A 26,303-nucleotide genomic window follows, 5' to 3' on the forward strand; every position below is an offset into this window, starting at 1 on the left:
ATGCAAAAAGACATTTATATTCATAGACACACACACACACACACACACACACACACAGAAGAATTTCTCAAGGATAAATAGGTAACTCTCAGTAGGTTGGGGGGGGGGGGTACGGGGGCTGAAAACTTCCTCCTATTAGAGACAGAGTTGATTAAACTGTCAAGACGCATATAAAATATTCATTTCATGTTGGCAAAGAATTATTACATCACTTCCCAGACTTATTTTTATTAATTTCACTGCATAACTTAGGTGATTAATCCAATTTTAGAGATATTTATATGTTTTTCTTCATGTGCTTTCACCATTAACTGCCTGTGGACACACACACACACACACACACACACACACACACACACACACACACACACACACACACACACACACACACACACACACACACACACACACACACAGTGCTACGAAAGGCCTCAATATTCCCCAAAGCAATCTGACAGGATGTAGCATGTTTCAGACAGCAGTTTACTCCCCAGACATGACTCACATCTCCAGATACTGAGTAAGCAACTCTCCCTTCAGTGTAATCTCTATTAGCCAGTGCTGTGCTGTAACCTAGTGACGCTGACACTAAACTCTGTGATGAACATGAAAGTTGTGATTATTTTGTCTTGCTCTGACTAATGAAGAGTTTAAGGGGGTGTACCTGACACGCATGTAACAAATGGTTTCACCATCACAAATTGCAACAACAATAACGTGAAAGGTCACAAAAATATGCTTCAAAGACACAGAGACAAACACACATGTAATGGGATGAGAGCACACTCGTACTTACGGGTACATGGGCTTTAAGAGGAGATGAGATGATTTCTCATTGACATGGTAGAGTGGGAATGGGTCAAATCCTCCAATAAAATCAACTGAAAACAAATTGAACACATAAATTACGGAGTAAATCAAAAGACAGACAAAAAAAAAAAGACACCGAATATGCATGCATGATAAAAACAAAACAAAACTGAATGACGAATGAAATGGAAACAAAAAGACACAATGGGAACAGATGCAGTGTGCAGATGTTGAAATGTAGGCAGCTTGTGAACAACAGTGCAAACTTTCAGTCTCTTTCAGTGTTAACACTGACAAAGTCTACAAAAGAAGAATAAGAAGCAGAAAAAAAAAAAACTATCCCTGCTTCAACTGATTTTCATCTGTGCATCTGCCTCAAGCCTAAGGGAAAGCTTGGGAACAGGTGAAAGCTTGCCAGCTGTCAAAATAGCCTAAGCCTTTTTATCGCTCAGAAACAGAGGTGACCTTCAGCCACTAAACTGATGCTCAAACCTTTCTGTTTATTTTCTCAGTTAAGAGTTCAGACTCTAGGCGAGGTGCAGATGAGCGAGCGACTGTTATGTCATGCGAAAAAGAGAAGGACATGCTGGTACCAAAGTGCTGTGTGTTTCTCACAGATGCAGAGAGAGATTTTTGAGATGGATGGAAAAAAGCTTGGGGCTTTTGAGGGGACAGAAACGGCTGAGCGGGGGAGAGAGAGAGAGAGAGAGAGAGAGAGAGAGAGAGAGAGAGAGAGAGAGAGAGAGAGAGAGAGAGAGGAGAGAAAAGAGAGGAGAGAACGGGGTGCGTCACGCTTGTCGGTCTGACTGACAGGGAGCCAAGGAGATTAAGGAGTCCATGTGAAAAAGGCCAGCGTGTCCAGGAGCTGTGAGTCTCCTCTAAACACAGTGAGTGGAAGAAAAGTAAAAGCTGCACCCTATTCAGTGGAAAAAAGACACCAAATATATATAGAGGACCCTAGTTGAGAGAATAACAAAATGGGCACATCTGTTTCTTCTTGGAACCTAGCAGCTGTGGTGGGGAAAAAAAATCCCATACATACAAGTCACCCATAGAGACTAGTGTAAGGCCAAATCAGTTCCATCCAGATAAGAGGAGGCAGGGGTGGTCTGCTAAAGGCTGATAGGTAGGCAGGATGCACGCAGAGAGCCAGAGGGGTTGTGCTGTGTCACCCCCTTTCCTCTGACCCTGTCCCGGTTTCCAGGGATTCACTGTTTCATCTGCACACCAGAAACACACATACGTGCCAGCCACCCACCAACAGATACAAAGATGCACACACAGAAACATACAAAGACCTCTCCCCTGCTCTTTTCTGTATGAGTGATTTTCTCATTATAAGCAGGTGGGGATCCATCTACTGTCATGATAAACCATGCTGAGGAATACAGCTAGATGATAATCATGGTTGCCATTTTTAGACACACTACAACTCGCGGGGATAGCAAAGCAATATCACTCTGTGGATCCCTCCACCAGTCTGTGAATCTAATACTTTGGCTCAGAGTGAAATATCAGGTTGACTACTGGATGGATTGCCACAAAATTTGACACAGATATCTGAGGACTCCAGAGCAGAAATCCCAATGACTTTGGTGATTCCTGCACTTTTCATCTAGGACTACAAATGGATCAACTTCTCCACTTGGAAGGTATTTGAAAGTCAGATTTCTGTAAAGAATCTTATGACACATTCACTGAACAGTCCAAACTTAAACGAGACCGTGTGTGCATTATGTACAACTTTTTTTTATTTCCTTATTTTCTGTAATATATACGCTGTTAAGATGCTGGGTTATCATATTTAACATGGTCAGAGTTTAAAATAATGAGATCAGGCAGTTCTTTTGCATATAATTGCAAGGTAAACACAGGTATTACTAATTAATTAGTAACATTAACTTTGGCTGTGTTCCTTTAAGATAGGGAACGGCTGTGAAACACTAAACAGAATGGAGCCATAATTATTTTTATCAACCTGTGCTATGCATGCATAAAAATTGCTGCTTAGAAAAGGACCCATGAACTAAATGCTCAGGCTTCTACAGTACAGAAGCCCCACCCACCTGCTGTTCAAACCTTTTGTTTATAAGGGGCAGCCTATTGTAAGAAAGCTGTCTTAAAGAGAGGGGGAAGGGTGCTCAAAGGGAATGTTTCATACAAATGATGGACTGAGGGGCTGTTCCAGGGCCCAGTACAAGATAAATAAGGATTATTTTGAACTGTGACTCATGTAAATCTACTCAATTAGAGTAAGAAGTAAGAATTTAGAATAAAAAATAAACATGGATTGGGTATAATAGGTTGCCTCTAAAGCTGCCTCTTCTCAAACTAATGAAAAGTGTGTCAAAACATTACTTAGCACTCTACTAAATGCTTAATTTATAACCCCGACCTCCATTTCTCCTACAGACTATATTGTTTTCAAGCCAGTTAATTGCTTGTTCCATGTTGAATCATTTTCCTATTAATTACAGCATGCACAGTTCTGATCCTACTTTGAGGTCAGTCTTCTATGCAGCTCACTGATCCTTGATGGTTGAGAAATCACTGATAATAAGCATTAAAAACACAGCTCTTTGAAAACATGTCAGCTGAGATCATCTATCTCACTGTAATGTGTTCCATTTTTCCGGGAATGTTTCAGACTGTAGCAATCTTTTTCTATGCAGCAGAAAATAAAAATGAAAAGGTGCTTGGATAAAAAGGTTTTGTGACACTCTTAACATTGAAAGAAGCAAGATCACTTTCTTCCAAGCAGACTGAGCAAGCTGTTTTTCCCCTTCTGCAGACACATGCAAGAAATGAAAGGTGAAAGGTATGCAGATCAGTAGTTAAGGCATCTATGTTGTGCCCCCCAAAACAAGCAGGGAGTAATGTAAGACGATTATGTTTCAGTTCAAGTGGAAATCAGAGGACCTGTACTGAACCAGCAGAGATACAGACAGTCTGCAGTCTGTGTGTGTGTGTGTGTGTGTGTGTGTGTGTGTGTGTGTGTGTGTGGTGTGTGTGTGTCTGTGTGTCTGTGTGTGTGTGTGTGTGTGTGTGTGTGTGTGTGTGTGTGTGTGTGTAAGAGAGAGAGAGAGAAAGAGAGAGAGAGAGAGAAAGAGAGAAAGGGGGCAAGCTGAAAGGACACCAATATTAGACCAAAAAAGACCAGAAGGGGGAATCTGGAATATAGTGTGAGAGCGATCAAGAAAAGCAAGGGTGAAAATGGCAAAGACAAAGACAGAGAGAGCGATAAAGAGTGGACAGCTCATTCAAGAATCTGTAATGATGGAAGAGGTTAATTAAAAGACGCAGTTGTGGTCCCTTTCACACACACTCGTAGTTGGCTCTGCATGTCTGCATCTCTCTTCTCACACACCATTATGCAGCCATCTTTGCTGTTTTATGCATTGTTATTCTGCATATAAAAATGTTGGGTGTGTTTGATTGAAAGTGCAATTACATTTTATGATCCATGCAAAGATGAGTGAGAGTGAGATGTTCAAGGGAGAGACAGAGTCTGTAGAAATTTTGTCTGCATTAATGGAGTTTCCAAACTCCAGTGTCAGCACCATCTTCAGTGTATTCTTAGTAATTTTTGTATGACTCCATCATGATAGCCATCATCCACACAAATGGAAAAAAAAGAAAAAGAAATCTCTGTGCTATGCATGTACACTATTTGTAAATTGTTTGTGTTAATTATAAGGCATTATTATAAAGTCTTTACAATATATTGCAGTCACACAAGGGAAATCTGTGGCTGGAGATCATAGCATGACCAAAATTATTGCAACTCTGTGCAATGAACTTGTGATTTAGTTGCTGTTTTCAAAGACGGGGAACAGGTCTGCAGTGATAAAACGGAAATGAGATGGAGTCAGTCTGCTATCAGTTTTCAGCTGAAAGTGGTCAAGTTAGCAATTACATGTAATCTTTTTATGATAATATGGCAATTAACTGTGATAAATTGGGGACATTTATTAGAAAGCATTGAATATCCTTTCATTGCTATGCAGATGATACCCAGCTTTATCTATCCATGAAGCCAGATGACACACACCAATTAGTTAAACTGCAGGAATGTCTTAATGACATAAAGGCCTGGATTACCTCCAATTTCCTGCTTCTCATCCCTACAAATCTTACAAACACAGTCTCGGGGGCCTGGGTGCCTTAGTGGTGAAGCCGGCAACCACATACATATGGCCACGTTGCGATGCGGGAGGCACAGGTTTGAGTTCCAGCCTGTTGCCAGTTTGCCCATGTCCTCCCCTGTTTCCTGTCTCTCTCCATGACAGATAAAAGCTGCTGTGGGGGAAAAAAAAGAAACCCACAGTCTTTACCTTAGAATAGAAAGCAGCTTGAGGCAAGTGCTGTGATTTGGCACCTTATAAATAAAATTTAATTCCCAAATCTATTGCTGTTTGTTGCAAATCTGTTGCCATCTGCAGACACAGAAATTCACTGATTTTTTTTTTATTTTCTAACCAGCATGATACTACTTTTTTTTATTATTCATTTCATTGCTTGTTGGGCAGCCTATTCTGAAAGATTCTTGCTGCCTGGATTCTTAATTAGCCTATATTACGGGGCTGGCTAATCACCCCAAAACACTTGCTTGTTGGTTTTCTGTTTGTTTTGACAGATCACCACCATTTCTTTGTGATTCTGCAAAAGAGCTTGAACAGCACACCTGTCTACTCTAACATTTGCAGTATTGATGCATTATCTGGTTCCAGCCTCTCCATTGTGAGAATTTACTGCTTCTTTTTGTTTTAAGTACATTTTAATATCTCTGGGCATTGGACTGTTGATTGGGCAAAATAAGACCTTTATATTGGATTTTATATTGGAAACTGTGATGGGTATTTTTCACTTTTTTTAAATTAAAACACTTTTTTTGATTTAAAACATTATTTGCATAAACATCAGTAATTAGGCCAATGCATTACTGGGGCAGCTTGTTGCTTCAGTTTCAGGGACCTGATGTAGTATATGATGGCTCACTGACATACTGATGTGATGTACATGGGCACAACATAAACAACAGATAGCCATTGTTGATTTTATTAATATATAAGGTATAGTAAATGAGCATATCTGTCAGGACAAGGGCCTGTAGTTTAAGAAGCACAAAATCACTGACAGTATTTATTTATATGGTAATGATCTTATTGCTAAGTGAAGTCTAGACTTCCTCCAAAGATATTTCCCTGCTGGTTACGCTGGGACATTGCAGTTTGAGATGCCTGTGGTTTACTTCATAGTTCTGTGTTTCTGCCTGACCTCACACTCCTTGGCTTTGCATTGTTTCTCAACCCATTATTTAATCCATGAAATAATATGTCTATCCTAGCCTCATGCTCCTCTACTTATCACATTGCTTTTGTTTTAAAAATAGTATGTTTTTGCTTTTGGTCAGTGGGTTTCCCTGACTAAAGCCTGATTTGTTGCGGCACAACATTTAAGGCAGAAATTACAGAACAGGTACCATCAGTTTCAGATTTGCAATACAATATGTCCAGGGTGTACCCTGCTTCTTGCCCTATATCCAGCCCCCCACGATTCTAAAAAGGATAAGCAGAAGGAGATGGATGGATGGATGGATGGATGGATGAATGGATGGATGGATGGGATGGATGCATGGATGGACACTGCTACATCAATAGAAATGATCTTAAGGCTATGCTAAAGCATAAATCTAAGGACATTTTCATAAATGAGGCCCTGAACATGTCAAGTACCTACATCTTTTTGAACATACTCAAACTTTTTTATTTTGACCTTCTCACACAACTTGATGATACTGCCACCTGTACAACAAGCCCTCTGGTTCTTCTGTCTGTTTTTAGAGAATTTTCAGCAGATGTGACTCAGCACAGAGGGCGGCAGCATAATTAGCAGACAAGCTAAAGCAAGCTTATCCCAGTGCTAGGCAGCTAACTCCATGACCTACTTTACAAAGAGGATTTTCCCCACCACTCACTCTGCTGGTGTGTCTGCTCACTACAGATAACTCTGTAACAAATTCATGCACACAAATATAGACAATCACCTACACTCAGTCAGCCAGTCACACACAGTGAGCTAAACATGCACACAAACACATAAAGGTACGAATGAGTGCACAACCACATATAGATGCACTTATGAGTGACAGAGGTACAGAGCCTCACATCAAAAGGGAGCACTCTCATGCACGCACACACACACACACTCAGTCTCTATCAGTGATGAACCCTGAAAGCCATGTCAACCCTGAGCTGATGGTAATAACGATGCTTGTTATTCTGTCCATTGTGTCTTCTTGGCTTTTTGCGCGTGTGCATGTGTGTGTGTGTATATGTGTGTGTATGCGTGCGTGTTCATTTCGCTGTTCTTTACGCAAGCCTGAGCACTCAAATCGAACTCAGTACTGTCCCTGGAGAGTGAAAGAGTGCTTTGCGTGAAAGGAATTCCTCTCTTATCTCCTTATTCATGAAAAGCTCATCATGCCTCTTGTTGTTTGCATATTGCGTCCTTTTTTCTTCCCGGCTTGCTCCCAATAAACACCTCTCTCTGCTCCCCTAATGTATGCCCACTCTCTCTCTCTCTCTCTCTCTCTCTCTCTTTTCTCTCCATCTCTCCAGAGGATTCTCTCTACTTTTCCTCTCTCAGTGAGGTGCAATCAGCTGTGGAAGTTATTGACCAGCAAGGTGGTTAATGAGGCTGATACAACGAGTGACCAGAGACCTTTAACTTTTTAAAAGCACACCTCATTAAAGTTCAAAAGCCAGATATGGGAAAAGACATACAGGGGGAGAGAGGTTTTCTTAAACATACTAAAATCGAGCTCTGATATATTATTATTCCATAAACTTGTGAAGAAACTGGGAATTGAAATGAAGCAAATGAGAGAGAGGAACATGGAAGGTGTAGTTCTGAGTAGGAGGAGAAATGCTGAGACAGCCAGGGAGCTCAGTGAAGAAGCTTGCTTTAATCTACACATCAAATAAGAGGAGAAAATGAGCACAGAAAGTGCTTTAGCTGGTGTTTGCGTTGCTGCAATTGCTGTGTGTGTGTGTGTGTGTGCGAGCGCACGCGCGCGCGTGTGTGTGTGTCTGTGTGTCTGTGCATGTACGTGTGTGTGTGTGCACCTGTGTCTGCTTGAACAAGCATGTCCATATTGGTTGGTGTGTATAGGCAAAGGGCTGATTACAATAACAAAGAGCTAGCACGTGGAAGCGACGTAGCAGCGTTTCACTTTAGCACAGCCTGGGGTGCCATTTACACGAAGCCGTTTTCACTGGAAACGGTGTCGTTTTGATGCGTTTCAGCCTTTCGTTTACACGATGGCGTTTCAGAAACGATCCGCGTTTATACGAGGACATGTGAAACGATGAAAACGATGTAGTTCCCATGCCAGGCCACAAGTTAGCGTTGGTTTTCTCTTTGCAAAGTTTGTTTATGCAAGACGCGCATGCGTGGAGTGACACAGTAGGTAGTGCGGGCAAATTGTTCATTACTTACAAAACGGCCAATGTGAGAGGTTTTGTGTGGACCGATGATGAGGTTGGATCGGCTGCTGCACACAACGCTGAATTACAAAACGGTCAAAACACAGGAAAAGCATAAGAAGCACTCGTGAATCCGCGAGTACTGTTATCAGTTTGCGCGTGCGCGAAAAACTGGCCGTCGCAACCATAGTGCGCATGTGCGAGTCGAGCGTTTTCAAATCACCCCGGTTTCAAGTGTTTACACGAAAACGCAAGCCGGTGCGTTTCTGAAACGCTCCACTCTGGACCCCCGTTTCTGAAACCACATCGTTTTCACTCTGTTGTCGTGTAAACAGAAGGCCGAAACGCATCAAAACGACACCGTTGTCGTGTAAACGCAAGGCCGAAACGCATCAAAACGACACCGTTTCAAAATGAAAACGGTCTCGTGTAAACGGCACCTGGATCAGAGAACAAATCTACCAGATAATTAAAACCAATAAAAATCACACCATAATCTGTTTCTACCCCAAGCTTTTTTTAGCCATCCTTTGCATTTTTTTATCTCTATTTGAGAGAATATGAGTGTCCACTTTGATTTTAACACAATCAATGCCTACAGTTCTCACTAGGAAAGAACAGAACTCAAACCAAAAGGGAAAGTTGCTGAGAGGAGAAGTCAAAATTTTTTTCTTTTTTTTTACTTTACTTGACTGAGCTGGTATTCCTTCAAAGGACTACTTAGGGTTGACTGATGATTAAGTTGTATTAGTTCGAGCTAAGGGTGCAGGGCACTTGGGTGGTGATGCAAACCATTCGCAGCCTCTGGTATGTGACCACCTAAGAACTGCTCAGATCTTTGTAACAAAGGTATACAGGAACACACACACACACACACACACACAGGAATCACATCTCAATTCCACCAAATTACAAGAGCCTGCTGTTTTAATTAAATTAGTGCATGTAGTGCTTTGTTCATTACTCTGTTTGCGAATCACATTAAAAGCTACAAAAGAGAAATGAATAAAGGCAGAAAATTAGTATTCTAAAAAGCATATGTAAATAACTCCATGCAAGTGGTCCATTTAACCACAATAAAATATTTGTAAAGACAGATTCTCAAGCTTGTGGACATAGCTATATGAATCCTGGAGAGCTACTGCAGAGCAAATCAGATATTTATGACTACCACTGACCGTTAGATCAAACGTTTCCTGGTCTTTGATTGGCTAACCTCTTGCAGGACCTCTGACCTGCTGCCTATGAGGTCACAGCAGCTGCATCATTTATCAAATGTGTCTGTCTCTGCTTTCCCCATCTTCACTTATGTCTCATTTCATGGTTCCCTGCTGTCTTTTCCCACACTCTCCACCAGCTCTCTGCCTGTTTATGCTTGACAGGAAAAGAATGAGTCTCTTGCCCTCATCTAACTTCAAGTTAAAGGTCTAACACAGATCATTCATACATGAGAAGAATAGCAAGGGTCCAGAGATAACACACAGCGAGAAGCCACTTAAGCAAACAAATCCACATGTTTGAGTTTCTCCAAAGAAACAGACATGGGGGGGGGGGGGGGGGGGGGGGGGGGCAAAGTTGTGTGTTTGTGAACAAGAGCCCTATCTCACCTCAACCAGGCAACAGACAGCTGGACACGGGGCACACAGAAAGAAGAAAGTGAGAAAATAAAAGGCCTCAGTGCATTAAAGGAGGGAAATAACAGGTTTAAGACAACAGAAAGGATGGCAGACTGTGAGAGACAAAGCGCCCAGCGTACATGTGAAAGAGAAAGGGAAGAATGGGCTGAAGGAGGTGTGGAGAAGTAACACATGGCTCCTTTGGTTCTGGAGGGAAAGAAGAGGAGAGGGCCCAGCTGGTGTGGGGGAGGAAGGAGGAGGTACAGATAGAGGTATAGGGTAGGACAGCAAAAGAGGAAGAAGAAAAATGCAGCTTTATTCCCTCAACTCAGGCGTTTTCATCTCCCCTGTGTGAGTGGTTGTGGGTGTGAGTCACTCATTATCACGCGCACCCGTGTGTGTGTGTGTGTGTGTGTGTGTGTGTGTGTGTGTGTGTGTGTGTGTGTGTGTGTAGTCACTACTCACAGCTGTCCTCCTCCTCAGTGATAGCACTGACAACATAGCAGGCGTACACAAAACCAAGGAGCTGTGAACACACAAGCAAACATAAGAGGTTAGACTCTGCAGACCTGCCAGGGTGAAGTTAAGCTGCTGAGTGTTTTCTTTGATGGGCATAAAGATATTACAGGAGGAAAACGTGTTTGCTCTCAGGGATCCTGAAGTACCAGATAATGCAACACTGCTCGAAGAACAGAGTGAAATTTATTAATTAATTAGATCTTACTGTGAACAAGTTTAAAAGAAAATCAAGTAATCATTAAAGACATTTATTGAGCAAACAACATTTTGAAAGAAACCTTAGAAATTTTTGCTTCTCAAATTTTTATATTTACTTCCCTTTACAGTTTTACTCTTGGTTGAACATCAAGATGTGACCTCAGTTTATTTAAATATGTACAAACATACAGCATACAATTTTAATGAGCTTGAAAGTCAATATTTGGTATGACCACCTTTATTCTTCAGCACAGCCTGAACTCTCTCAGGCAGCTTTCTTGGCATTTCTTTAAGTAGTCTTCAGGAATAGTTCTCCAGGCTTCTTGAAGGAAATCCAAAGCTCTTCTTTAGGTGTTGGCTGCCTTTTGTTCTGTTCCCTGTCAACATGATCCCACACTGGTTCAATAACATTGAAGTCTGGGCTCTGGGGAGGCCAATCCATGACTGATAATATTTCATTATGTATTTTTCTGTCTGGTTTAACTGCATTGGCAGCCTGTTTGGCATGCTGAAAAATGAAGCCACTGCCAATCAGACACTTTCCAGATGGTGCTGCATGGTGGCTCAAAATCTGACAGTACTTTTCTGTATTCATAATTCAATTAATTTTGACAAGATCCCCAACACCACCGGCTGAAATACAGCCCCAAACCATGACAGAGCCTCCATCATGTTTTTTTAAGAACACACTGTACACCATCCTGAGATATGCCAGGTTTCTGGCTAATAACTCTTTGGGAATCGCCGTGTTGGTGCAAAAATACAGTTTTATGCCTGTCAAATTGTGTTATCATTAGCATTATTTTGAAGATTCAGTTAAAGAAATGGGAACAAATTAGGTGTTTTTGCAACAGGCTGTTAGTAACAAAGTGCCTAAAGACACAATTTAATTTCAGAATCCTTGGAAGTAAAATATACAGACATGAGGTGTGGCTCAAGACTTTTGTACAGCACTGTAAATACCTGCCAAAGTACTTATAAATTCCTTTGTGAAAATGTGATAGCCTTGTGGTGAGGAAGCCTGAGAGAATTGCCATCTGACTCAACAGTTTCCCTCAGCTCTACAGAGCTTTAAAGCGCCTCTCAGCAGTGAGGCTGGAGCTTTATTGTTTTGGATCATTCTTAGCACTGATATAAAGTTTTTTTTTGTGGAAGCAGACAGCTGCTTTGAACAAACAACCTCTAAAAACCCACTGCAACCACTATACCTGTCCAGCATAGGAAAGAAAAGTTCATGTCTAGCTGGCATACACAAAGGAACATTTAGTCAGTAAAGATACTGCAGTCGAGGGTTTCTGCCAGAAAAGTTGTTAAGCCCAGTGGCTGGATTTGGCCAGGGAGTGGGGGATTTAATGCTCCACTCTATTAACATAGTACTATTCACCAGCTGCTTCTGGTGAAGAAAAGGAGACAAACACAGGGGAGTTTATTTCCCACTTCTACCATGAAGAGAAAGTAATGTAGGCTATAACAGGAGAAAAACACAAAGTCATGGGTTCTCTGAGTAAACATAAAAGAGAAAAAGGTGTTACATTAGAAATATTACATACATTAGATAACCCAACAGCTGTAGCTTTTGTGACTTTAAAAATACTTTTAAAAAATGTCCCTATGCTTAAACCTGTCAAGAATTCAACCTATCATCCAAATCAGTGATACTGTTGCTCCATACTGGTTTTATGTGGATTTGGATGTGTTCACTCTAACTCTAATGTCCTTTACTTTTTGCTGTAGGTTATGGAGTGTGTATAGAGTAATTGCTTGTGTCCATAAACACACCAGAAAGCAGAGCACACGAGTGACTATAGGAGGAACACACGTGTGGGGAAATACACAGCAGTGAGAATAGCCCGTGGCACTGGCAGATGGCTGTCATCAACTCAGAAACAGACACAGCGAGTCTCTGCATCCAGCCACCCATCCATCATTTGGCACTCTGCCATGCCAATTAAAGCAGCATCGGGCACACTGCCCTGCTTGCATACTGGGTTCACAAACATGAAACCCAAGGGGGTAATGACTGTGTGCGATGATATCTATTTATGTAAGATTCATTCAACATATAACTTAGCTTGGCTGATGTAATTATAGATGGAACAAAGATAATGTGCTGTTCTTCTCTATCGTTTGGGTTTTACTCCATTTTTAATGCGTACAAAATATTTGGGGCCTCATTGAAGTTCCAGATGTAGATTAAATGTTTTATTTATGAGTGAAAAGCAGGTGTCACATCTAGTATAAAAGGGAAGGGTTCTGTCTCTGTGTGGGTTAGATAAGATACTCTTCTTTCCGCTTCTCTCTCACTATATTTTTTCTCTCTAATATCTAATTGCTGGTCTCACCCCATCCATTACAGTGGCAGTGAAATGGAGGTGAATTAGCATATGTATAAAGCCAGTGTCAAACACAAGATGGTGTTAACAGCAGGGGGCACACCCCATTTTTCAATTTTATTGTGTATCAGTGTGTGTGCCCGTGTGTGTTTTGTCAGTAAAAGTGTGTGCTCTTATGAGTTAATATATGCATGAGTGCATGTTGATTTAAACGTCATAAAAGGGGCCCTGATTTCTGCAGTTTGGGGTTGAGTCAAACATAGTATAGCCAAAGTATCGGCAGAGAAGGCCTGAGGAGCGACCAGGTGCCTGTGCAGCATACACAAGTGAGTCAAATTAAAGTGAGTGTCAACTGTCTACGTAAGGTGTGTTGGGTAACCGAGCTGCCAGAAAAGCTTTCATATGCTGCTTCATTGATTTTGTAGGTGTCTGGATGTTCTTTCAAAAAATATTTGCTGTTTTGATTGAATACCCCTGCTGTTACGATTGTGGCAGTGAAGAACACTGTAATAGTTCATAGTCAATTTGCAGAGAAAATGCAATGGGCAGTAATTTTAAAGCAAAGCTATGTGCACTGCAGTGCAATTACTCAGCACTGTTTTGGCCAGTCTAATACATGTAAAAGCATGTATTAGATTGGTGATTCAGATTCCTGGTAGATTGCATTGTAAAGCAAACAGGGTAAGTCTACTGTCTACCTTTGGATCATCAAGACAGATGATCAACGTTTCCTATATTATAACAATCTAGAGATGCAAAATTGTGACTCATAGTATCATAAAATCCTCAGCAGTGTTTTGGTGTCTGACGGAACAATTTTACTGACTATCAACAAAAGCCACGCACTCACAGTATGCCCAAACAATCAGGCACGGGTAATAACTTCTGCTGTTTCTTCACTTATAATTGCTGACAGCGAGACAGATCAGACACTGCATGTTACAGCTGATCTTTGTTTCCACGCACTTACCATGGACAATTTTGTAAGAATCAGGTCAGGATATTTTTCCCGGTTGTACTTTCTCAGATTTAGCACACAGCAGGAAATAGTGTGCTTTAGATGCATTTGCACTTCTGGAACTACTCCGTGTGGTTTAAGCGAGACTGCTGCCCACAGGAGGGAACACACATGATTCCCATTTGCAAACAGTAAATGCACGGTTTTATTAGCTGCACTATTCACACACTGGTGCACGCCAACACAAAGCAGCTGGCAGGTACAAGACCTGTCATAAGTAATGTCATAAGTCTGAGCCAACTCTGTTGGGTGATGTCTAGAAAAGTCAAGGCTGCAGCATATGCACAAAAACGGCTTTAGTTTGATATACAGATGGCAGTTCTGGTGTCTGATAAATCTTTAAACCGCCCACTGACAAACAGAACCTTTTTCACAAAAGCAGTTTGCAAGTAGCTCGCACATGGGAAAACGTCATGTGTCAAGAGGCCAAAAGAAATTACATCAGCGCTCCTGTTAACAATTAACAGTTCACAAATGGCATCTATCACTTATTCATCAGCCCATAACTTCTGTGTGCAAGAAAGTTCTGACACTGCATGTTACAGCTGATCTTAAACCACTCCGTCTTCAATTCCTGTTTTATAATGCTTCCGTGGATTTAGTGTGATGTACAGGAAGGCGATAAAATCGGAAATGTGAACACTGGTCGGCTTTTTTGCTGGAGGCAGCGACCAATATAGGTCGGTGTCCTCAATAACAAGTGACAGTTCCACTTATGTATCGTTGCATATTAAGTGTCCTTAAATGAAGCTAATAAAATGCCTGTCTCGCTATCTCACACTCAAACTTCCACACACGAAACACGCACACACACACATGCACGCACGCACGCACAGCTTTTGTCACCTATGTGCAGAAATTATTTTTGAAATTAATGTCACATTAATTAAGCTCATAAAGCCCGCGCATGTCCTCTGTGACTTGACCTCAGTCTTTCTGTGAAGACGTGCCACACTAAAGCCAACTAATTTGTCCGCCAATCATTCTCCTTCTCCTTTGCACTGTGTACTTCTTTCTTTATGCTTTTCTAAACACAGATCTCAGTGTTTCTGTCACTCTCCAAACTGCAAACCTCCTCTGCTCTCTTTCTCTCCAGCCTTCTGTGGTTCCTGGTTTTGGGGTTTTCTAACACTAAATACCACTCTTCCCTTTGTTTCCTCTCTTTTGCCTCCTGGGTTGCTGAGCAGTGAACAGTGATCTCCAGAATTAATAACTCAGAGGAAGAAGCAAGAAGGCACACAATTGGATACAATAACTTTGGTGCAGGAAAACAACTAAAGATGTCCTCCTTCATGCTGCTGGCTGAACTGAGTAGATATAGTGGTATTTCAGTTTCATTTGTGTCTCTTCTCTCAGATAATGAGGCCAAAAAGAAGTTAAAGGTTCTGACATTAATGTGTATGTGAGTGAGAAGATCAGCCACTGAGCTAGAGAAAGGTTGCTTGTATTTGCATAAGCTAATGAAGGTCAATGCTACATTGAATGTGTCACTCCAGAAAGACACATCGGCACCTTTAAAAATTCACTTTCACTCATAAAAGAAATCAGTCCACTGGGCATGCAACTACTTTGGTCAACCACTGTAAAGGAAATGCAAAGTGCATCTAAGTTTGATGTCAGTTCTGTAGGCTTTGGTCATAAAACAATTTAAAAAAAATCAGATATTGCTGATAGATTAAATGTCTAGAAAACACTGAAGTTATTACAATTAATTTTGACTGAAACAATAAAACAATTTAATCACTTGGAGATTGTGGATGTCTGTACAAAAGTTTAGGACAATCCATCTACTAGATGGATATATTTCATATACTAAATAGAAATCTTGACCTGCCTGTGGTTCTACAGAAAAAAAAAAGTATGTCCGTTGCTGTGATGTTTTAGTCTGGCCTGATATGGAAGACTGAGCTACCAACAACCTACCAACACTGTGAACCCTCAAACCATGTCACCAGTTAGATTTTTTACACATGAACTCTTCAGATGGGTTCTCACTACAGGAAATATTTCATTTGATTTTGGCATTTAGGAGGTACCTTGCAAGGAGCTCTGTGTGAATACAATGGACAATTACCTGCACTATTCTCACATTCTCAGACATTACACAGACTTTGTGTTAGGGAGCTGCTAGGATAAAGACCACTTCATGTCTAATCTAACTAAGTCAGACAGTTGCACTCTCACACGCAGCGCAGCCAGGTAAAATTCAGGGCTGTAGCGAATGTGTAAAAATGGCTTAGGAAGGCATTCACTAGTTTTTCAAACTGTAAGAGATATGAATTGCTGCTATTCTGTTTCAAAGAGGTAATTTGATATGACAAATATCACCTATGGATATTGGGAAAGATAATTAGATTGGATCCCTTCTTTTCCATTTGGAGTCTTGCTGCACCCTGCGGTGTGGTAGGCCTGTATCACTCATACCTTCACACACAGTTGGTTATGCGCGAGACCACTGACTGACATTTTTGCTTATTGTTCATCCTGGAATTTTGGACATTACCCTTTGGACAAGTTTATTTCAGACATTATAACAACCTGCTGTGTAGGAAATCCTCCTCATGTGAATGGTGTTGAGTTGAACCTGAATTGGAACTGAAATTGATTAATCTGTTGTTCTGTTATCCATTACAATTTGGAATTCAGATTACCAGGGTGCACCCAACAGATTTGATATTGAGAATTAGCACTTGGCCAAGTAGTATTATTATTTTATGTATTTTATTGTGTGTAATTTCATTTTCATAATTGTGAGCCTTGTATAACTGTTCGTCAATTTTATGGTTTATGTCACTAAAGTTGGTTGTCCTTTAAAATTATCCAGCTGCCTTTGTGTGTCACTTAAACACCTCATTGTGCTCCCATAGCCGAACCTATTGGCCCATTCATCTAGAATATATAATACCTTTCTCTACTGTGTTACAGAGAAGCTGTGGCGAGCCAGCCAGGAGCATGAGTGTGTGTGTTTAAGTGTCAGACCTCTTACACATATTGTTAGGACGTGCCAAGTACTCTTTCAAAAAAAAAAAGGGGAAAAATGGATGTAGTGCTCAGGGAGTCCATCAAAATTCCCCTCTCTGTGGTTGTTAGTGGTTTAACAGGGTCTGAGGCAGATGAGGAAGTGTCCACCTTTCTCCAGAAGTATGGTTCCATTAACCGTTACATTCGCTTAGATGATCCTAAATCGGATTACCATAAAAACATGATTATTGAGTTTGCACATGAAACTGGCATGCAGACACTAGAACCATTTCTGCCTCTTCAGCTTCCAAGCTCGACTCAAGCAGGCATTGTGTATGAGTTGAAGGCTTTAGGAAGTGTCTACACCGTAGATGCCAGAAGCAAAGCTACTAAGATGTACATGGAACAGCTCTCTGAAATTGCCAGGCTGAGTGGAAATTCATTAGGGGAAATGTTGAAGGAGGAACTTAAAAGTCTGGTTGCATCTGCAGAAAGTGCTTTTGCCCAACCACCTCAGACTGATTCAGAATCCTCAGCTTCACAGAGTCCAACCCCACAAAAAGACTCAACCAGCCAAAGAGATGTCACATCTTCTGAGAACCCTCAAACAGTGACGCTTACCGAATCCACGATTTTGACACCAGCAACTGATCCAAGTAAGTCTCTCACCCCTGCCATTTTCAGTGAAAACCTGATTGATCTCAACCCCCCACAGACTCTTTCAGTCCCCTCTGAATTCACTGCTACGCCCCTAATCGATGTCAACCCACCTGCAGTTCAGCGGGTGGTGGTTGAGCATGTGGTGCGCAGCAAGGATAACTCACCCCAGTTTGCTTCACCCGGTAGACTCAGAACTTTTGCAGGCAAGAGTCCACGTCCAAGCCACGAAGCAGATTACGATACATGGCGTGCAAGTGTTGAAATTCTTATCAGAGATCCATCTGTGTCAGACTTGCATTGCACACATCGTATATTGGACAGTCTTCTTCCTCCTGCTTCTGAAATGATCAAGCATTTGAGCCCACAGTCTAGTCCCTCAACTTACCTTAAGTTGCTTGACTCTGCTTACGGGACAGTTGAAGATGGCGACGAGCTTTATGCTAGGTTCATGAGCACATTCCAGAATGATGGAGAGTTACCTTCTGTCTTTCTGCAGAGACTGCACACTGCTTTAAGTAAAGCAATGAGACGAGGTGGTGTGTCCACCCATGAGTTTGACCAACAGCTTTTGAAGCAGTTCTGTAGAGGCTGTTGGGAAAATGCTTTAATAGTTGATCTTCAGTTAGAACAAAGGAAAGAGAAACCACCTGCCTTTGCAGAGTTGTTGCTCCTTCTTAGGACAGAAGAGGATAAACAGGCTGCAAAAATGACTCGCATGCGGCAGCATTTTGGCCATGCAAAGTCTGGCCATAACTCCAGTAAGCAGCGTGTCATGTCACAAGTGCATCTCGCACATGACACTAATGATTTGATAAATAAGACTGATCTTGAGATGCTCAAGCAACAAATTGCTGATCTCAGCATTCAGGTGAAGAGCATTGTGTCAGAGGGCCAAAACCCAAAACGACCTAAGCAGCAAAAAGCAAGGTCTGTTCCTCTATGTGTCACACATGAAGCCCACGTTGTGAAACCAAAACCAGCCCGTCAGCATCCCTCCACGTTCAAAGCAGATGGCAGACCACGTCCCTGGTACTGTTTCCAGTGTGGAGAGGATGGCCATGTTGTTTCAGTCTGTGATAAAGCACCAAATCCTTCCCTTGTAGCAGCTAAGAAAAAACAGCTGAAAGAAAGGCAGGCTGCTTGGGAAGCTTCTAATGTTTCTCAAAGTGAGACACATTTAAACCAACATCTGCTCCCATAGAGGGACATATGGGAGCGAAGTTACAAAATGCCAGTCCCAAAACCATGAAACCTGTTGTCAAGAGTGTTGGGGTAGAAGGGTCAAAATTACCACATGGCCTTGTGGGAACTAAAACCACAGCCCAAGTATCCATTGCAGGGAAAGACATAAACTGTCTTCTAGACACCGGTTCACAGGTCACAACTGTGCCCCAGTCCTTTTATGAAGAGCACCTTTCTGATCTGACCATCCACTCTTTGAATGACTTGCTTGAAGTGGAGAGTGCTAATGGCCAGTTTGTTCCCTATTTAGGATATGTCGAGCTTACCATCACCTTTCCTAAAGAGTTTGTTGGCTCTGATATTGAAATAAACACACTGGCCTTGGTCATCCCTCACCTCCGCTCTGCAGCCCATGAACAGGTGCTTATAGGCACAAACACACTTGACATTCTTTATACGGACTATCAGAAACTTTCACCCTTTCAGCCTTTGATGAGTGGCTATCAGGCTGTTCTCAAAATACTTGAGATACGACAAAGAGAGTCTAACCGCAGCAGCCTTGGTTGTGCAAAACTAATAGGCAATCTGCCTAAAGTTGTCCCTGCAAGACAGACCGCTGTTGTTGAAGCCTTTGTTCATGTGGATCGTCTGAACATTCAAAGAGACGTCATTCTTGAGCAACCATCAGCTTCTTCTCTACCAAATGGCTTACTGGTTTCAGCGATTGCAGTAACTTTACCAAGCAAACGTTCATGTCATGTTCCTGTCGTACTAAGAAATGACACCAACCATGACATTGTCATTCCCCCTAAAACTATTGTGGCAGATGTTAGTGCTATAGTGCAAGTGCTACACAAAGAACATACTGTCAGAGAACCAGACTGTTCTCAGTCTCCAGCAAAGCCTTCCCAAGAGCTAAGCTTTGATTTTGGAGATTCACCTCTCTCCACTGAATGGAAAGAGCGAATAACAAACATGCTAAACAGTATGCCAAACGTCTTCTCTCAGAATGACCTGGACTTGGCCATACTGATAAAGTTAAACACAGAATCAAGCTCAGTGATGAGACGCCTTTTAAGCAAAGGGCCCGTCCGATACACCCCAACGATGTGGATGCTGTGAGACAGCATCTACAGGAGCTCCTAGATTCTGGAGTCATACGGGAATCTGAGTCCCCATTTGCTTCCCCGATCGTTGTGGTTCGCAAAAAGAATGGCTCTGTTCGTCTGTGCGTGGATTACAGAAAGCTGAATATGCAGACCATTAAGGACGCCTACGCTCTTCCAAAATTGGAAGATGCTTTCACTGCACTTGCTGGTTCTAAGTGGTTCTCCGTCCTAGACCTCAAGTCTGGTTACTACCAGGTTGAAATGGAAGAAACAGACAAGCATAAGACTGCATTTGTGTGTCCAGTTGGATTCTGGGAATTCAACAGGATGCCCCAAGGAGTAACAAACGCACCTTCAACCTTCCAAAGACTGATGGAAAAGTGTGTTGGCGATATGAATCTAAAAGAAGTTTTAGTGTTCATTGATGACCTCATCATTTTCTCATCATCCTTGGAAGAGCATGAACAGCGCTTGCAGCGTGTCCTTGAACGACTGATGACATACGGTTTGAAACTGGCACCGGAGAAGTGCAAATTCTTTCAACCATCAGTAAAATACCTTGGTCACATTGTCTCTGAGAGAGGTGTTGAAACCGACCCCGAGAAAGTTGAGGCCTTAAAGACCTGGCCGATCCCCACAAACCTTAAAGAGCTTCAATCCTTTTTGGGATTTGCTGGATATTACCGACGGTTCATTCAGGGGTACTCTGCTATTGTAAAACCACTTAATGAACTAACTTCCGGTTATCCACCACTCAGAAAGCTGAACAAGAGACAGAAGGTAAATCCAAGCTCAGAATATCGCAACCCAAAGGAGTCCTTTGGTCAGCGGTGGACATCCCAATGTCAGAAAGCTTTTGATGACATAATAAGGAAGCTAACATCAGCTCCAGTCTTGGGATTTGCAGACCCCCAACTTCCATATGTCCTGCATACAGATGCCAGCACTGTTGGCCTTGGGGCTGCATTGTATCAGGTTCAAGATGGTCAATCTCGAGTCATAGCTTTTGCAAGTCGAGGACTTTCCAAGAGCGAGAGGAAGTACCCGGCTCATAAGCTTGAATTCTTGGCCCTTAAATGGGCAGTCACAGAAAAATTCTCTGGTTACCTATACGGTACCGATTTCACAGTGGTGACTGACAGCAACCCACTTACATATATTTTAACGTCCGCAAAGCTTGATGTGACAGGGTACAGGTGGTTGTCCAGTCTTTCTACCTACTCATTCAGTCTTCAGTACAGAGCGGGAAAGCAAAACCTAGATGCTGATGCACTTTCTCGCCGACCTAACGACCCACCAAAGGATGATTATGCATCCAAGAAAGAAAGTGAGAGAATCCAGCAGTTCACACTGTACCATCTGAGCAATCCTAACAGTCCAGAAACTGTTCCCCAGGAGGTGATTGAGGCTATTTGTGAACGTCATATGGTCACTTCACCTGTAGCTGATGTTCAAGCCGCCAATCCTGGGTTGACATTAGTTGAATCCCTCACTCACCAGTCCACAGCCATCCCCGACTGCTTCCAGCAGGAGCAAGTGGATGGGTCCCCTCTTGTCCATTCATTTTCAGAAGAAGAGTTGAGGCAAAAACAAACATCAGATCCTACTATCAATGCAGTCATTGTACTCTTGGAGACCGGTGAAACTCCATGTCCCAGCCTCAGGTTGGAGTTACCAGAACTACCCTTGTTACTCAGAGAGTTGGCTCGGTTGGAGATGCAGAATGGAGTGCTCTATCGTAAGCGACAAGATGGTCCAAACATCTCATATCAGCTTGTGCTTCCTGAGGAGCTAAGAGCTACAGCACTTAGGAGTCTTCATCATGATATGGGCCATCTTGGAGTCGAACGAACAGTAGATTTGGCAAGAGCCAGATTTTACTGGCCGAAAATGCGCATGACCATTGAAAAAATGGTTAAAGCCTGTGAGAGATGTATTCGCCGAAAAACACATCCAGAAAAAGCTGCTCCACTCATGAACATTAAAACCTGCCGACCGCTTGGACTGGTGTGCATTGACTTTTTGTCAATAGAGCCAGATCGCTCAAATACGAAAAACGTTCTAGTAATAACTGATCATTTCACAAAATATGCAGTGGCTATACCAACTCCAAACCAGCGAGCACAGACCGTAGCGAAGTGCCTCTGGGAAAACTTCATTGTCCATTATGGTCTTCCTGAAAAGCTCCTTAGCGATCAGGGTGCTGATTTTGAATCGAGGACCATAAAGGAACTTTGTGAACTTGTTGGCATGAGGAAAGTGCGCACAACTCCTTACCACCCCAGGGGAAACCCGGTTGAAAGATTTAACCGCACTCTTCTTCAAATGCTTGGAACACTTGATAAGTCAGACAAACTCCGCTGGAAAGATTTTGTCAAACCTCTGGTACATGCTTATAACTGTACAAAGAGTGATGTAACTGGATTCTCCCCCTACGAATTAATGTTCGGGAGACAACCCAGACTACCCATTGACTTGATCTTCAGATTGCCCACCAATGCTAGCAAGCAGACTCATTCCCAGTATGTTGGCAATTTAAAATCTCGGTTGGAAGAAAGTTATCGTATTGCTACTAGTAATGCAGGAAAGAATGCAAGTTGCAACAAAGCCAGATTTGATCGGCGAGTGATTGAATCAATCTTGCAGAAAGGAGACAGAGTTCTTGTACGAAATGTGAAGCTGCGTGGAAAACATAAGTTGGCAGACAAGTGGGAGGAGGATGTTTATATTGTCCTCAAGCGAGCTGGAGACATGCCAGTTTACACAGTTAAACCGGAAAGTAAAGATGGACCAGTGCGGACTCTGCACAGAGACCTGCTTCTGCCATGTGGATTCCTGTCAGCAGCTGCAGAACCTGAGACAGTTAAATCTCGTACAAACAAGAGACCCAGAACGAGACAATGTCCAGTTGTTGAGAGTGAAGAGGAGATCATCTCAGACTCGGATGATGTTCCTGATTGGACGTTTTTCCCTCGTATTACACCTGATGCATTTGTCATAGTGCCTGAAACTCACAAGTCGAGTGAGCCTGCTTGTGCAGTCCGGCAGTCAGCAGAAACCGAGGAGTCTGTAGTTTCTCTTTCACCCGATGCTCCAGCAACTCAGTCCGTTGTAGGAAATGGAAATACTGGAGACATTCAAGGTGCATCAAATGTCAACTCACCTGAAAATGACAACCTACCTGAACATGAAAACCTACCTGAACATGACAACCTACCTGAACATGACAGATTATCTGAAGCAAACGTCTTACCTGAACTGAACTCAGTTGACAGATCCCCCCAGTGTTTGGATTTGCAGCAATCTGAGGAAACTCCTCCAGATAATGAGATGAGTTCAGATGCAGTACATGATGATGGGTGTTGTGATGCTAATGCACCTGTTACTGTCCAGCCTGAACCCTTAAAGTTTCAGACTGATGGACTTCAGGATGCTGAAACATCCCTTCGTCGCTCTCAAAGAGTGCACACAAAGCCTAAGAGATTGGATTATGTGAAACTAGGCAATCCTCTGATAATGGTGGTGAATTCTCTTTTCCAGGGTCTTAGTGAAGCACTGACTAGCTCCCTGAATGGTTTTGAGAATGCATCTCATGATTCCGTCAGGCATGTGTAAGCCGTGTGACTCAGTGTCACATTGCAGATGCCCAGGGACGGGCATACCCTTCAGAGGGGAGGGTGTAACCCACATAAAATGGGGATGCCTCTTTAAGAAGCAGGGGTTAGGGAAGCTAGGTAGTCTACCTGGCCAATAAAAAAGTTTAGTTCTGGTGTGTATCAGCCAATCAGAATGCAGACCGCCGCTGTAGGTCCCGCCCTCCTTCCCTGTGTCGGTAGCATTGTTTGTGTGAGCGTGAAGATCCGCCATGAGGAGGAGACTGCTAAGCTGTGCAGCGTGAGAGTCAGTGTGTTAAGACGATTATAGTACTGGATACGAACTTGAGACGAGCTCTTTTGCAATTGCAATTGCTGTTTGCCATCTGACTTCTAAGCTGGAAGTCGTGAAGTGAGTAAATAGATTGAGCTTCAGTTTTCTGCCGAGCACTGTTAGAGCTACCTCGTTAGCCTTGTTAGCTCTTATTGGCTACTGGTTTCCTTGAAGTTCATCTCGTTCTCCGTTCAGCTGAAGTGCCCCACGTGTCCGGACTGAGAGCCACCATATCGTTGTCCCAAACGTGTCGCATTGAGATCGGTGAGCATATTATGTGCCTTTCATTCAGGTTTTTTGTTCTGTTTATCACATTGTTGTTAAATAATAGCCTTATCTGAACTGTTTAATTATTCAAATGTAAACTTTTACTGATTTGGGGTAAAATGTGATATTTTAAGGTTGTATTTGGAAAATGCTTGTGTAATCTACAACAAAGTGGGTTAGGAATGCAGTGAAATACTGCACTGAAGTGAAAGACAATTGTCTTATTGCAAATTTGAGTGCTTTGATGATGGATTGATGTCAACTATGATGTCTATAGAGATCTGATTTAAGGATTAAAGCTAGAACAGCTTAATAGAAATTCTATTATTTTGCTGGTCCTGTCTGTCGACAGGTCAGGTTTTTTTCCCATGCTGGATTGTTCCTGAGGTGGATTCCTCCTGTGACTGTGATGGCGAGCCTTCCCACCTGAACTTAGAGAAAGAACTGGATCCCTTCTTTTCCATTTGGAGTCTTGCTGCACCCTGCGGTGTGGTAGGCCTGTATCACTCATACCTTCACACACAGTTGGTTATGCGCGAGACCACTGACTGACATTTTTGCTTATTGTTTCATCCTGGAATTTTGGACATTACCCTTTGGACAAGTTTATTTCAGACATTATAACAACCTGCTGTGTAGGAAATCCTCCTCATGTGAATGGTGTTGAGTTGAACCTGAATTGGAACTGAAATTGATTAATCTGTTGTTCTGTTATCCATTACAATTTGGAATTCAGATTACCAGGGTGCACCCAACAGATTTGATATTGAGAATTAGCACTTGGCCAAGTAGTATTATTATTTTATGTATTTTATTGTGTGTAATTTCATTTTCATAATTGTGAGCCTTGTATAACTGTTCGTCAATTTTATGGTTTATGTCACTAAAGTTGGTTGTCCTTTAAAATTATCCAGCTGCCTTTGTGTGTCACTTAAACACCTCATTGTGCTCCCATAGCCGAACCTATTGGCCCATTCATCTAGAATATATAATACCTTTCTCTACTGTGTTACAAATGCATGTTTGGGGTGGTTGAAAACCTCTCCCCATACACTGTACGTAGGGAAATACATACGCATACACAACTGCAGTACCATAAATTATGCATAATAAAAATTAATGTTGCTCAGTGATTGTATTGAAATATTCTGCTTTCTGTGACTGACGGCAAGTAGTTGCAGCAACCAACTGGTCTCCATCCAACACCATCAACCTTTGGGCAATAACTTTCAATTGCAAGGTGCTTGCACAGGTTGGCAGTTGGGAAGCAACTTGTCTCCAGACAATTGCAGTCCAGCTTGGAGTGACTGCAATCATCTCAGACTGACTGATTGATGAAGGTCTGGAAATCACCTTCAAATTGATAAACGTAGACACATTTCCAGCATGTTGCAAGCAATTGCAATTGTCAGCACAACTCATCTGCTATGCGTATTTGCAATAGAAGACTCACTTCAATTGGTTATTAGTGCAGCATTTCCTGGTTACAATCCTGTATAACAGCAAGGTTGCCCAGCGCCCATGCCATTTTGCGGTTAAATTGCCGTCCTGCAGCAGCTACATCGCTACTTGTGGAGGAATTTCTGTTTCATATCTATGAGGCTCTGGCTGGACTCTGTAATGTAAGTAGTTAATGTGAATTTCTGTTTAATGTCAGTTTCTGTGTATGCAGACAGCAACAAATTTGCCATTTTTGTTGACTTATCAAAGTTAATCGCCGTATTATCACACACAGATTGCATGTGATTGCCAACTTGACCCCATTCAATCGCAAACTGATAGCAGACTGACTCCATCTTATTGCCGTGGCACCTGACTGTTTTCCCCTAGTGTAACTATAGTATTAGATTTTCTTCATATACGTCTAAAATATCAGTATTCTGCATTTAAAGTCAGTATATCTGAAGATGTCGCCAGTTCTCAGCTGCCTGGTTGGTGCATATGTGCATAGTGATGGATATCTGGGTCGATCTGCCAGCTAATTAACACAGTATTGACCGTGGCTCAGTGTCAGGAGAAAACTCACTGAGTGCACTACAATTAAAGGAGTTTGTAGGTAAAACATACCACGTGGGAGAAAGGCGGAGGGGATGCAAAGAGGGAAAAACAGATAGAGAGGGGTGGTACAGATGTCCTGTAGGTTAATTACACAGGACTCTCTGCCTGACAATGAGGTGCCAACTCATCTGCAGAAAATTAGATGTGTGTGACTGTGT

General features: G+C 42.2%; 1 protein-coding gene across 2 annotated transcripts in view; it reads right to left on the reverse strand.

The window, feature by feature from the left end:
• nkain4 (sodium/potassium transporting ATPase interacting 4) overlaps positions 1-26,303 on the reverse strand; it is a 60,297-nt gene that overhangs the window by 2,464 nt on the left and 31,530 nt on the right. The window contains exons 5-6 of one of the 2 annotated variants that reach the window (XM_030733530.1): positions 10,379-10,439; positions 797-881 (exon numbers count right to left, since the gene is read on the reverse strand). In XM_030733530.1, coding sequence (XP_030589390.1) covers positions 797-881; positions 10,379-10,439 — 146 coding nt within the window. The remainder of the gene's footprint in view (positions 1-796; positions 882-10,378; positions 10,440-26,303) is intronic. The other variant, XM_030733529.1, reaches the window with a different exon arrangement.

Source organism: Archocentrus centrarchus, chromosome 7 (assembly GCF_007364275.1).
Source record: "Archocentrus centrarchus isolate MPI-CPG fArcCen1 chromosome 7, fArcCen1, whole genome shotgun sequence".
Taxonomy (NCBI): Eukaryota; Metazoa; Chordata; class Actinopteri; order Cichliformes; family Cichlidae; genus Archocentrus; species Archocentrus centrarchus.